We start from the raw sequence: 15,353 nt of genomic DNA, 5'->3' as shown, positions 1-15,353 counted from the left end.
TCTTAAACATTCCACAAGTACTCTTTTATGTTATTAATTTGCGATATCATGGAACTATCCTGCACAGTGCATACCGAACTTTAGAAGAGACATTTAAGCCAACTCCCCCCCATCTACCACCATACCACAGTGCATTAATGATCTGCCAACATTCATGGCACAAGCATGCCTATTGTTGGTATTTGATATTGGCAAAATTAGCCACCTGCAAAAAAAGTAACACGAGCCTTATAAAAACGTGCAAGGTTGCCCAATATAAATTCGTGCTTAATCACGTGGATGACGAGTAGGGAGAGCTCCAGAGACAATGTCAAAGTCACAGAGTGCTGCACGCAGGGTTCGCAAGTGCGGTACTATACACACAAAAAACTTGGATCTTGCCGTGCTGGGATGGTCAGCACACTGGGGCACTTTAATTCAGAGGCCTTGGCGTGGCAGTAGGAAAAATGGGCCAAGTTTCTCAAATATCCCCGCCTCTGTCTACACAGCAGTATAAAGGTGTACACTACGGTTGGTTGATCGGCTGATCGCGTGTGGTGGGGTAAACTGTATGTTCTCAGACCTCTTCTTCCATGACATCTAACCAGCGTGGAAGAGTAGGTCAAATACCCTCGAGAGCCTCCACTTAAGCTCTCAAGAGCTCAAGTGGAGGCTCTTCCGCCAGCAGAAGCGTGAGCAAACGTTTACAGGGCCGCATCTTTGCCTTCACCTGTACACAGCACAATTTTTATTTGTATAAACCGTCGAAACCCAAAACGCATCTCAAGATACCATCGGGGAGTAGCAAGTGGACAATAAATTGGATGGGGAAGAGACATTCACAGAGGTAAAGCGGAAGGTCTCGAGCAGGGAGATGGAATTACAGCTGCACGATTACACAGGAATTGCTTTTCTGCCTGGCAAGGAAAGAATTACTGACACGGACAGTCACTGTTACGTAATCATTGTACACTTATTCAAGCTGTGCGTTTTTGCCACAAAGCCACCTTATACGTGTAAACTCCACGGTACAATTTGTACACAAACAGATCGGACGAAACAGGAGGCGAGGTGAAGCAGCAGTGTCATGGATAACGCCACTACAACATCACTCGCCAACTGCTATAAACAGCCGGAATAATTTATCTTTGGCGTCCAACAGTTATAGATCTCTACCCGACATGCTTGCGAATCGATGCAACCCATTTGTTAGCTGTCCTGCAAGAGGGGTGATGTAATAACATCGATACTGTTCAAGGCAGGTGTTCCTACATCACGCGCGGGTGTAACATTAAACACGACCTGCGACTGGTGCCTTGCGTGTAAGCCACATTATGGTAGTGCAGTCTGGGCCAAATAACCACCAACGACCCGCACGGAGCGTTAAAGGCCATTGTCCAGCAGTGGATTGACCAACAGCGGTTGTAATTACGTACCACAGCACGGTATATATGCTTAGCAATTATACAAATATAACATAGCGTGGCAGTATTATCTGCAGATATATTTCCGACGAATTGCAGTCGCGGGGGGGTAGGGGGGGGGGGAGTTCAGCCACGAGGAACTTGGATTTTTGGTCAGCTAAAAGACCAAAGAGATTCGGGGCAGGGAGGAGGAGATGATGGAGGGAGGGAGTGAGCAAGCTTGGAGGGAGGTAGGGAGGCAGGGAGGAGGAGGAGGAGGGGGGCCATGGAGGGCATGCTGGGGTTAAGAGAGTGTGGCTGTGGGGTGGGAGTGAAGGCTAGTGGCTGCTGAGTGGGTGGGTGGGTAGGTTTGCCTGTAACCGGACACCGCCCGTGCTGCAGGCTTCAGATCTGTCCCGTCCCCGCCTTGTAAAACGCAACTTTTTTTTGGGGAGGGGGGAGGTGGAGAGCCTCTCCTCTCTCTCTCTCTCCTTCCTGCCGTGGCAAATGAGCGACGGGGCTGCAGTTTTGACAACATTTGTAGTCGCCAGCGGCAGCGTTGCGAGTGTGCGTGAGCCCATCGAGCAGGGCTGCCGCCTCTGTGTGGCTGTGCGTGTTGTCGGAGAGGGCACATCATCTCTGCTGCAGGCGCTGCCGATTCTGCTCTCGCTTGTCTTCCGCACGCGCCGATAGCCGGGAGTATGCCGTGCAACCACCACGAGCAGCTGTAGCCGCGGTTGCGATCATCACCACCATCATCATCATCCAGTTGTTTCAGTGCGTCCTCGTGAGTTCCGAGAATACAGTAAACAGGCGTGCCCACGTCCTATTGAAAAGCCGGCTGCTTTCTTTATGTAACCGCTGCGGGAAGGCTTAACAAGTTGTCTCTCTGGCTCACTGCGGAGCGCACTTGAGCGTTGATCAAGAAAACGTGTTTGGAAGCGGACGGGCTGGGCGGGGGGGGGTTCCATCACGAGTGAAGGCAGTTGTCACCGATGCGAAGGCGTGCACGCGTGTTAATTGAGTTGCTCTGTCTCTGCCTAGTCTCGGCCACGTGCTGTGAACGTCTCTTTGGGTCTCGAGCAGTGACGGGACACTGCGAATCTTGTGAATGGGGTGGCTCGCGGTGTGCTCGGTTAGAGACGAGCAATAGTCAGTGAGTTCATGTGATCAAGTGCCATATGCGACGGCGATCGAGGGGCAGTAGTAGCCGTAGACATTAGCTGTCTGTAGTTTATCAGGTACTGTACGACAGTAGTGCATGCTTGGTCTGTGTGTTCATTTTGGCGAGTTCGCAGTGCACGCCCCTGCATGTTCCACAGGCACCGTCGTTGCTAAATAATTAATTATGCGTGCGGGATTGGGAAGCTTTCGTCTGCTGAGTAATAGCCGGGTGTGATTGCCAACTTGTGTGATTCTTGTGTAGTCGCGGAGTGGTTGTTTGACTCACGTGTCTGAGGTCCGTTCACCTGTGCTTGCTAAGCCGGTCCTGTGTTCATCAGCCGCTGTGGCTGGCCGTGAGATCATGCTACGCTGTTCTCGAGCCCATATGTGCACATGCTTGCAGTCTACGTAGCCCGGGATAGTTTTACACTTTCTGCAATTTGTAACTTTTGTGTACTCGCTGACCTGTTTGGGATACGTGCAGCTGCTCAGCATGTGTAGGTGCTAATTCTGTCCGAGCTGCTAAGTCAATGTATTTAAGTGTAAAAGTATGTGTGTACCGGTATAAATGCTGAGCCGATCTATGTACGGTAGAGGTGTTATATCGATTTAAGTCGGTCCGTATCTACCTGCGAAGTAAGCCAACAGATGCTAAATCGGCCAACCTGTAGTTACTAAGTAACGTCTACGTGTAGATGCTAGGCTTCAGGGAGGTGTGGACAGCACCAGTAGCAGCAGCATCATCGTGAGAGGAAACATCATCACCATCAGGAGAGTAATAGCAGGATTATCAGTGTCAATCCGTAGCAGCATCATCATCATCAGTAGCAGCAGCAGCAGAATCTTCAGTTGACATTCATAGGAGTAGTTTAATAATCACCATCAGTATAGTAATAGCAGCAGCATTATCAGTGTCAACCCGTAGTATCATCATCATTAGTAGCAGCAGCATATTCAAATTGTCATTCACAGGAGTAGTATCCTCATCAGTATTAATATCAGCAGCATTATCAGTGTCAACCTGCAGTAGCATCATCAGTAGTAAGTCGCAGCAGCAGCATCTTTAATTGTCATTCACAGTAGTTTCATCATCATCTGCAGCAGCAGACACCCCCCCCCCCCCAGCGTGTGGGATCCCTGCAGCCAAGGCAGCAGTCGTGGTTGCGGGGGGGGGGGCAGCAGGAGCTTCCACGGGGCACGGGGAACAAGGACCGTCGCATCCTCGGCACCGCTGGCCCGGGCTATTGGGGGCAGCAGTAGGAGGCCGGGCCCCCATGCTCGCGCAGCCCCGTCCGCTCCCGTGAAGCCGTGTTCTCCTGCCGGCCCGCTCTCCGCAACGGGGACAAATGCCTACAGATGTATTTAGGGGCTCAGAGACAAGGCTCAGGCATCGCTTCACTCGCAAGAAAGTGAGTACCGACACATCCCCCCCACCACCCTCCTCCACCTCCACACCGCCAGCTCCCGTGATGTGCCCTAAGGGCTTCCCAACATCGACGCAGACGCGCAAGCATCAGCAAGCACTCACCTCCCCGTGTTCGCGAGAAATCGGACGTTTCGGCTTTCGCAGCAAAGAGAGAGAGTGTGCAAAGAAGTTGACTGAGTTGGATTTGGAGATTTCATTTCGCTCTGTGGGCCTGATAAATGTGGCGCTTTTTTTAAAATAGGGTTACAATTTAAATGGTTGTATTTGACTTACGAAACAGGGGATTGTCACCAATTTGGCACTTGAGTCGAATGAAAAACAACCCTTCAAAAGTCAAAAAAAGCTGCACAGTATATGCATTGAACTCGTTTGCATTAAAGGTCAAATTTTTACGTCGATGCAAAACTGCGGATTTAATGTGAGGAACATAGGCGCGGGAGAACCAGTACAATACAACAAATGGAATTTGCTGCACTTGCCCTCTACTGCCCAACCACGTCGCCCGTGGTGAAGTATGGTCAGAATACCCCCTTACGACCCGCTCGGCGCGACGAGGTCCCAATCTAGCAGTGGATAAGATATTAACAGCTGGGGCTGTACATGTATTGCACACATTGCATAGGCGGAAAGAGTGCAAGGCAAGGGGAAATTAATTACGCAATCCTGGAGAATGACTGCAGTGGGATTTCCTTGCTGTGAGCGGTGCATTATGAATTGTCAGGTTATTATTGCCCTTTGTGAATGAATATACATTACTTATATGCCTTCAGTGTCAATGTTCATTTTTGCTCAAAGGGGAATCACGTGAGTGATGTCACCTAAACTCACCTGCGGGTGAAAACGTGTTTGTACTGACAGTGGTCACTTTACACTGTGCTTGCTCGTTTGTACACCACGCACGTGCTTGTTTTTGCAGTAAATTGAGAATTTGTCTCTGAAATCTCCCCATTGAGGCATTTTTTTCCTCCATCTCTTCATGATGTTCTGCTCGTGATGGCATTTCATGTGGGGTCATGGTGGGCTTTTAAATTATGTAGATGGGGGGGGGGACAATGAAAGAAGAGCCTTGTATGCTCGCATTAATAACGTGTACACAGCTGTGCACATACTCAATGTTGATGTTTTGGCCACTTACAGTCATGTGAAATCAGTTTAGATCATGCTCAAAGTACTCACTCATGGAATTGTCCAAACAGGACTCTCCTGGAAAGGAGTCTTAAGACTCAGTGAGGCTTCCCTGGATATTATTGTTATGCTGTTGTCATAATGTTGATGAGGTTTTTTTTAATAGTCCTCTACTTTAAATAAATTACAAATGTGTCCTAATTAAACTGATAAATCAAGCAATATGAATACAACTGTTGACAACAAAGCGTAAAAACGAATGCGTTTGGAGGTCTCTGGTAGGAATCAGCATATTTGTTCCTCAATATGCAGTGCTGTGGTAGCACCTTATCAAAAATATTACATTTGTAATAATTTTGGTTTGCCATCACGCTAATTGCAAATATTGGGATTATCTCACAGAAACATTTCACACGTCTGGATAAAGCAGCGATCAAAGTTTAAATTTTGGTAGGCAAATTGTCACATGAGGGATACAAATTTGCGACTAACATTCCATCAGGGCAAACATCTGGCGCCAATACTCATACATGTGCAGCTACATGGAGAAAATGTAACAAGACTACTAGGGGTGTAACAAGACATCATTTCATCGATTCATATCGATACTTTTACTCACAATCGTGCATCACAGATTGCGTGTGTAAATAATCCGTGTTTAATACAATAGTTGCACGTGACTCCGTCTCACCAGTAGAGGTCACTAAATGCAGCAACAGTGTTCGACAAGAATCGACTCTTTAATTGAATCGCGAACTCGAATCACGACAGTTTATTAAATTGTGAGAGAGGGGGACGAATCGTAACACCCCCCCCCCCCCCTACGACCGCGACACAAATACATGTGAAGAAAAATATGAACGGCTATCCTCTGTCACTTGTCAAGCAATTTTTAAGCAGAGAGCCTGCCTTATACATGAGGCATGCTTGCCAAATGGGTTTGGCAAAGTGGGTTTTTTTATGATTCAGAATCAAAAATATTTAGAGCCTCACTGAGTCTCATTATTTTTCAGAAGGGTCCCGCCAATTTTTTTTCCAGTAGTGGCCGATAACTCCCATGTACTGTATATTCCAATTAAGTAATTTACAGGTCATTTCTCAAATTTGGAAAAGTTGGACTATGATGCCGTGGCACACAATGTCCGACTCTTCTCATTGACATCACAGGATCTTTAACATCCTCTGTGGAGCAGATTGCGCATATTTGTTTTACGGTGAATACACCCACAGGTATAACTGGGGCAGGCCGTTGGATTCGGACCGTCAACCTATGCACTGCAGGCACTACCAACTGACTCCTGTACTCTGCACTTTTTTCATTGCTGAGAAGCCAGGGCCAAAGTAGATGACAAAAGCACTCACGTAGAATCCACTGGAAACGTGAGACTGGGCACTACACAGTAGCTGCTAAATGGCTTACATGAGGATATTGGATAAATATTTTCTAATTCATTCACTCATCGATATTAAGCCATACCATATTTTTGGCAGTATGGCAAGACTGTAATTCCACACTGATATTCACTAATATTTTCCACTCTCCAAGCCCACTGAACAGGCAAGTGAAACTGCAGATTAATTTATTACATTACTCAATTCTGTTCTCGTGTGCCTGCTTTTCAGTCTTTCATGAATCCATAAATTATAAAATGTAATAGTCAAACCACCGCTTGGATTAAATTCTACCAAAGTTTTGACATTCGTGGCGGTTGATTGAGCATACATCACCACGCTGTTCAAAATCAGGTTGGTGAAGAGGGGGCCCCAGGGCCTGTTCTGATATAACTCCCCACTGATGTTCGCCATGGTTGGGAATGGAACTCAGGTCATCAGGTTCACAGCCTACAATATGCTAACCGCTGTGCTGTGCCGTTTTGAATTAATAAGCTGCCAAAACAGTCCTGCACACAGGCCATTTATGATTCCAGGTGTACTTCATGGACTGTGGCCCAATAAACAAACGCAGTGACTGCATTGTTAAATGGACACATCCTCTCCAAATGATCGCTCACCTGGGCAAAACATATATCCTTCGTTGTGCACAACGCGTGTTATTATTTCACAAAGTTGTTTTAAAAAGTATTGAGGCATGGTGGGAGCAGTGCTAGTTGTGGTTAGTGCACTGCACAATGAATCAGGTGACCTGAGTTTGGTTTTCATACATGGCTAATGTCACTGGAAACTGATCCTGTACATCCCCACCTACTTCAACAACTTTCACTTACCAGCGTGGTGAGGTATGGTCAAATAAGCCCCGTAACAAGTGTGGTGCAAGTCATGCTTAAGCATGTGTAGGGGACTGTACATAGTCTTTTATTTGTATTTCAAGCCATCCGAAGATATTTATTTTGGTATAACATCCACTGCTATCACTGCGGTTTGATTATGCTGTAATAAAAAAAAGTTTATCTCACCTGCAAGTCTTGGCAGTAGATGTGAAGTAGGTATTAATAAATCACTTTATTTGGTTACCTACTATAATCACCCAGAAATGTCTGTCCGTCCCGCGCGTGACGTCACTCCACACGAGGCCCACCCCCCCGCGTGACGTCACTCCACATGAGGCCCACCCCCCTAATTAATTTTCATGAGTGGGTGGATTTTTACACGAACGCAGAAGGTCGGGCTGATTAAATAATTTTTTACACAGAGTCGCTTAAAATATGACGTTTCTTTACAGTGCTACATCCGTGCGTGACGTCACTGCAAAAGAGCCCCCCCCCTTCATTAATATTCATGCCCGCGTGGAAATTAAACACTAACGCACAAGAAGGTCGGGCACTCCACGTGCCGCATCCCTCCCGTCATTAATAATCATGAGCGGGTGATCTCACTCCACATGCCGCACCCCTCCACAATAACCATGAGAGGGTGACGTCACTCCACATGCCGCACTCCTCCCCAATAACCATTAGCGGGTGACGTCACTCCACATGGGGCACCCCCCCCCTCTCATTAATAATCATGAGCTGAACAATTTTTCTATTGAATATTTCAGATTTGCTGCAATATTCACCCGTCCTTGGGCAAAAAAAGCTTGTTGTACAAGAGCAACTGAGGCATGGCCATCTACAGGTATATAGTAGCACTATTAGCAGCTGCAAAGTGCCCAGTGTAATCACATCAACACATGGGATAACCACTTATACACCCATTTTTCCGTTTCAAAAAAGGCATGTCCCATTGTTGAATAGGGGTGTGGTATGTGTCAACTATAATGCGGCTAGTTACTGTTTAACCAATGCACCCCATGTCGTCACTGTGCATGCCTTTGTATTAATTATTAATTCACCCCCCCGCTGTTTTTGGCCATGGTGCATTCCAAATGCTCCTTCAGACTTTGCCAGTGCTCACTGCTGTTGCCGCAGTGTAATGGTTCACACACTGGACATGCAATCCGGGAGGACGCCGGTTCGAATTGAACGCCGGGTGGCACGGTCGTGGAAGCAATGGGCGCGTTTCTTAAATCCCTCGGCCCTCACCCCCTCCAAAAACCAACCCCAATCGCCTCTGTCCACCGAGCAGTGTTAAATTCGTGCATCACAGCCGTTTGCCAGGTCACGTTGTGGTGGGGTGGTCAGGTGTGATTTTACGCCGGCTTCTTCCGACACGTCGGGTCATCGTGGAAGATTAGACCAAGTACCCTCTGGAGCTGCCTTTAGTTGGTGGCCCTTCTGCCAGCAGTGGCCTGAGCAAGCAATTATTGCAATTGCTGCATCTTTTAACTCGAGTGTCTTCACACGCCGTGAGGTTTATATGTTCGCGCATTGCCAATCAGTGCATTCGTTTACTCATGTTCCGCTGGAGACCGTTACCCGTTCCTTACTTTCGGAAACCGGTAATTGATTCTGAAAACGGTTGCTGACTTACCGGTTATGGCTTACCAACCGCCTATTTTAAACCAACTTAAAGCCCAAAGAGGCGAGAAATATCTATTTCGAAAAGATGTTCTGGGTTTAAATAATTTCAGCAATTACTAAACAAAAATTTACCCCTCCGCTATTTGAATGGTGACTGCAGAGTTCAGTCTGTTATCTGGTGAGTCACAAGCATGTGCACATGTACACTAATCCTGTAAAAGTTCACCCCCCCCCCCCCCCTTGCATTTTGATGAATTCTCACGAATTGATGCAGGAATATTTTCAGTTTACGTTTTGGTACACTGCAGCACATATAGTTGCCGTTCGGATCACGTGAGCTATTTACAACATTCAAATCAAAAGTATTATATTCTTAAACACACTTATTTCTCTCGTGAGCATAAGAAGTATGATTTTATAATTATTAATCGATGTATCATTATGCTTCCAATCCACAACATTTAGTGCAATTCCCTCAGAAATTCATCTTTTTGCTTTCAGCACTCAGAACATGGATGTGGCTGGAATTCAATTTCGCTAAGGTCCAGAGCCAGTGACTTGGCACCAGCTACCAAAGGAGGATTCACTCTGCTCAGACCACCAAAGACAGAACCTCAGTGGCCTCTGAGCCGAGCCACAGCTGTGGTTCAGACTTGGCTGTCGATCATTTTCTCATTTGGAGCTGTTGCAAATGTCTCAATTCCAAAGTTCCTTCATGACCGATGAATCAGAGCATCTCGTAAAATGAACCCATTACTGTATATATAGCATGGGCTAATAGCGACGGTGTTGCTCTTGTAGGAAAATGGCTTATAAATTTTGTTCCCCCCAAAAAATGGGGGAGGAAATGTAAGAGAATTTTTTTTTTCATATAAATTAATAACTCTTTTACAGCTCCGCAGACTGAACTCCCGCGCTCCTGAACATAAGCACAGACATTACGTAACCTTCCAGCAATGCTCCAAAATTACCCAGCAGCCAGCATATATGATTTTGCTGTCAGACTGCATATAACATGACACGTTGCCATGCACAAAGAATAAAACATGAAAATCATGACCTTTATGGACACAATACATCCACACGCGCAATGCATATCACAGTCTGTATAGGATGAATTGTGAACGAGCTACACATACAGTATTTGTATAATTCACTGTGTGTACAACTGTTCACTCTTCATATGCGTACATTATATGAATTCATGTTCCATTTTCATTTCTGTACTTACATGTTAGTAAGACGAATTATTCATGGCATTGACAGCCGGTATCAATCTATAGTCATAGTGTCATATACAAATACAAAGATACAAAGATCCCCCCGTATAGCCTTAGCAGGCTATTGGGGCAAGTGCTAGTAGCGAACAACTATCAAGGCCAGCACAGCACACAAGGGGGGGGGGGGGGGGGTAGGTGGCAAGCACCACGCCGAGCCACCTTTGTTTGTTTCCCCAGTGGCAATGTTTACACATCCCACCAGGTACTTATTTAAGGCTGAGTCAACCTAGTGGAGGCCCAGGACTGGTTCAGATATTCGTTAATGGTGTTGGCCGTGAGTGGGAATCGAACTCGGATCACTGGGTTTATAGCGCAGCGTGCTAACCACTATTCTACCGCTCCCCACTGTCATTCACACACACATTTTATATGGCCCACTCATGAATGGATTGGGCCAAACATTCCAATGCAGGACTCACCTGAAAATGAGAATTGAGACTCAGTGAGGGATTTGACTAAACCGCCATGAATGTGCCCAATCTCATGAGATCTCAGAAGCCAACAGTCATGAATGGAATTAGGGAAACGTGAAATACAGCACCCTCCTAAAAACACAGTTTTTGAGTCTAACTGTGGCTTTACCGGGTAAATTATTGCCATTGCTTTTGCTATAGAACTGGCATTAGGGTATTACACACACACACTTTTTCACAGTGATTTAAACATCTATGCGAATGAGTACTTACTTTAAACACTGTGCAGCCGAATTCCATGCGTGACATGCAGTATGTTAATGTAACCTTTCAGATTACACCTTGAGCACGTATGTATATATTCATACATACGTGTATATGTATGGACAGCAGCTATTTATGGATGCTAGATTAAACTGGTTATATGCAGTGGTTACTTAACAGCATCAAGTGGTTTTAGCACACATTTTGCGTCTATTTAAATTTGTATTGTTAGATTTTATTTTGTATTACTCAACACTATTTGCTTATGCATTAGCTACCGATTGGAAATTGTATTATTATTTACAGAAGTCGATAAAATAATCAAATTTGTCCCCAAGTTCAAATGAGCGTTGGTTCGTGCTCATCTCTATAAGTGGTGTTAATGCAGTGGTGGAAATTCCAAGTTCCTATGGTGGGGAACATTCATACTGTGACAAGCACTGTTGACTTTTCCCCAACAATTATGCTCTCCTTGTAATGTTCATTCTATTGACCTTTCAGAGAGGAAGAGTTGCGTTGACCCTGGCCAGGATTTGAACTTAACACTTCGCAATTCGGAGCTCTGCTGCTGTACAAAAAGGGCAACATTCCTGAATCAACAAAAGCACAGGACGATTGTGACGAAGCACACGTGGTCTGCAGGGTTAGTGGCACGTGGTGAGCGTCATGGCTGATGAGAACACTGGTTTCCTGGGTACCAAGTGGAGGGGACCCACAATTGGGGGCCACCTGGAATCGTGCCCTCTAATTGTTAACTACCGCTCGCAATCGACTACTTTTGTTGGTGATCAATTACTTAGGCCTCCTTGAAAAATGGTCGTCGCAGCTACAGCCTGCCTCCTGAAGGCTGGAAACCCCCGACTAACCGCGGCCTGCGTGACGTGGCTGATTTATGCCCTGCCCATCACGAAGGTGACACTTTGGTTTTGTCTCCCAGTTTCATTTTTTTGGTGATGTCGATTCGTCAAATAAGGTCAGGATGTTTTTTTTTCTTCTCTCTCTCTCCAGCTAGTTTCGCATTATCCAATTGGTCGAGTAAGTCAAACAGATAATCGGTCGTGTAATCGATCACTTAAACAATTGGATAGGCCAGATCTAGTTTGACGCTGAGCACATTAGGGGTCCAAAGGCTGCGGTTGAAAGGCATTCACTGGGGTTTCTCGGTAGGGACGAAGCACAGCTAATCTGGCGCGCTCATCCCACCTACGGCTGTGTGTGCTTTTGCGAGACGCAAGTGGGGGTTTTTTATCCTCGTGTTTGCGTGTGCGTGATTTGCTGCTTCCTGTATACAGTTGTTCTGCAAGCGAGGACACATTCTAATGCTCGGTGTTGCTAGGATCGGCTTGGCTGAGTATTGGTGGTATAATATATTCGAACAAAGATACACTTGTGGCATTAACTGTCATTTCGGCAGACAATAACCCGCTTTTTGAATTCGTATAACGTGTGGGTTTTAAAATACTGTAGACTCTTTTTTTATACAATACTGTGTATACACTTTTGTAAAATTATTGTGGGTGGATTATTTAAAAACTAACATCCGCTGTCCTCAGTGATGTATAATTTGCTTTTGCTGTTTACTTTAAACTTGTGCCACACATGTCTAGCACATTTAACTCTTTGGCTTTTGGACACTAATTTCCAACCAACGTTTGCAATTTGCCTTGCCATTCTAAAGCGTGGCTTGAAATGTTACAGAGTGCCGCGGTGGTGAGACGTTAACTGCCTCACCTTGTATACAGGAAGTCGTGGGTTCGATCTCGACCCTGACGCTTGTTGTATGTTTGGAGTTTGCATGTTCTCCCCGTGGTCGTGTGGATTTTTCTCTAGGGCCTCCGGTTTATTCCTCCACATTTAGAATCAACATGCATTTAGAGTATTTGGCTGTTATAAATGTCCACATGATAAGCCACTTCGTTGAGCTATTGTTTGTGGCCAGGCCTCTTCTGAAAAAGAGCTATACAGCCCGGTGGGCCTTACCTGGTAAAGTACAAATACATTCGTTTAGTTTTAGTATACATTACTGTGCACGGTATTTGGTAATATTTAGCATTGTGTTGGATTACATTTACATTAGCTGATTTATTTTGTCCCGTAACATTTTCACTAATGCAAACCCGGCCATTTGACAACAATACTGTACCAAGTTCTTATGTGCCGTGGACCCTCGGGGAGAATGTTTAGCTATTCGCCTTGTCTAATCACTCGCTGAAAACAAGGAACGAAGAATCTGTGACATTCTTTTCTAAGCGTGGGACATTGTGTAGTGGTGTCCTGTCAATATCAACGACCACGGGGGTGACATACATACGTAGTCTGTCTCCACAAATTTGATCTCACCTGTTGAAGTTTGTTTTGACTCTGGGCAGGGGCGGAGCCAGGATTTTGACTTTGGGGGGGCTGACTTCAATATTCTGAGATATCTCAGTGTTTATGTTTTCCAATGGGCGCCACAAATTTATAAAACAAATTTTATTGGATTTGAACGCGGAGTTTATTAATAGGTCGGAGCCGCTGATGTGGCTAATAAGTTCGTAAAGTTCGAAAGGCTGCCGCTCAAGCAGCCTGCAGGGCAGCACGAGGTGGCAGCCTGCAGCATTTTGCAGCAGCCGGATATCCGGTTATCCCGATTACCGACTTTCCCAAAAACTCAGGGGGGGCTAAGCCCCCCCAAGCCCCCCCCCCCCCCCCCCCCCGTGGCTCCGCCCCTGACTCTGGGCCAATTTAAAATTGCAATCCCAAGGCACTGTAGTGAAATGTAGGCATGGTGCACGTACTGCGGTACGAGTTGGTACACTGAAAACACACGCATAATTAAAGACAATGGTGTAAATTTCTTGAACCCCCCGCACCTGTATCCAGCCAGTATAATTTGTACACGACAGCTGGTTATTACTCGACAAGTCATGTGTGATGGGGTAAAGTGTGGGTAACTGCTATGTCTTCCAAGACATGGCCAACAGGGAAACGTCGTGACATGGTGCTGGATTATCAGAAGAGACAAGTGGGATAACACTGAAGTTATTGACTGAATAGTTTTTTTCTCAATACAATTTCAGCTCCACATATGAACCCAGGCACCTACGATTCTTCCATTTATTTATGATGTTTGCATTGCGTGACTGTCAGAGAGTGTGCTGGGTAGTAGTGACAGCTAGTACACAACAGCGACTCAAGTTCTGCACTATGAACCTGCCAACCTGTGTGATATTGGGATATATATGTAGCATTGGCTGTGGCAGCTGGGCGATATCTGGAAAACTTGTAGGATAACTCAGCCGAAAATCAGTATATGCTATGATGTGTCAACAGAACTGGGGAGGCAAAGGAGGCCAGGTAGTTGATGTTATTGGCCACAACACACTGACCATGTGCCATTCCAACGTTAAGAGGTGCTCACGGACAGCAATCCCTTGCCCTGATACAATATTTCCCAAGAGACCCGTTTCTCCTTTGTTAAGTACACGAGTATGTAAGCTTATGAATGAGCACAAATAAACGGTGTAACGTTTAAGCACAGTGTACGTCCCATATTAACGGAAACACCCTGGTTATTGTGGGTAAAGCTTTATTACGTGTACTTTTAGCATGTTTTTTTTAATTAGGAGACACGTCGACGTTTATACTTACCTTCGGGCCATACGTTAACTTTACGCGGAGGGGAAAAATGATAAAGATAAAGTGAAGTTATGCAGCGCTGGCTTTTTGATTGAAATATTAAAAATGTTCTCGAGGGGTTTCATTTAGCATTTGCCAGTGGTTTGGCATTCATTTGCAGTCCCCCAGCCTGTCTCATTGCAAGACAGATGTTCTACGCTTTGCCAATACAAATTGTGGTTTCAGATTTAATAAAGGGTGATGATATATCATTTTAGCACTATTTATTTACACCGTTCGAGCATGCGCTATACATTAATCTGAGCATATAGTCCATAATTACTTATCGCAGAATTTACATGTCTGACCTCTATCCCAGAAAACCTGCGAGAGTCTTGTGTTTCTGTGGGACCGAGCGATCGTAAAACTGCGTAGGAATATGTTGAGTTCGTCTGCCAAATAAGACGTGTTTGTGCATGTATTTCATTTATTATTTCAACAAATATTTTTTTGGAGCGAAACGCAATATTAATTGCAGCTTGACCCATATACAATTCAGCCTGCGAAGCGAGCGTTCACACTCCCCAGCGGTGCCAAGCGACCTTGGGCAACGTGAGGTCGAGCGGGGGACAGAGGAGGGAGGTTGGGGGGGGCATTGTTGATGCTCTTAAACAGTTGTCTTCAAAGCCGTGCATGTCAGATGCTCACCACCAGGCGAGTAAAGGTAGAAGCGAAGCCTTTTTAAACATTGCGTTGTGGGGTAGGAGAGAGGGTTGGAGCGGGGTGGAGGGGTCCTGGGCAAGGGGAGTTTGGAGCGAGGATGTATAGCGCTGGGGGAAATG

General features: G+C 45.8%; 1 protein-coding gene across 2 annotated transcripts in view; it reads left to right on the top strand.

The window, feature by feature from the left end:
- Positions 1-1,698: 1,698 nt before the first annotated feature.
- COL24A1 (collagen type XXIV alpha 1 chain) overlaps positions 1,699-15,353 on the top strand; it is a 150,340-nt gene continuing 136,685 nt past the window's right edge. Inside the window, exon 1 of one of the 2 annotated variants that reach the window (XM_032959009.2) lies at positions 1,699-3,955. In XM_032959009.2, the coding sequence (XP_032814900.2) occupies positions 3,903-3,955 (53 nt within the window). In that variant the 5' untranslated portion in view covers positions 1,699-3,902. The remainder of the gene's footprint in view (positions 3,956-15,353) is intronic. The other variant, XM_032959010.2, reaches the window with a different exon arrangement.

Source organism: Petromyzon marinus, chromosome 22, assembly GCF_048934315.1.
Source record: "Petromyzon marinus isolate PM22_M1 ecotype Great Lakes invasive population chromosome 22, UKy_Petmar_22M1.pri1.0, whole genome shotgun sequence".
In the NCBI taxonomy this organism is placed as follows: domain Eukaryota; kingdom Metazoa; phylum Chordata; class Hyperoartia; order Petromyzontiformes; family Petromyzontidae; genus Petromyzon; species Petromyzon marinus.
Note: the sequence above shows the minus strand (reverse complement) of the source record. Positions and strands in the feature narration are given on the sequence as shown.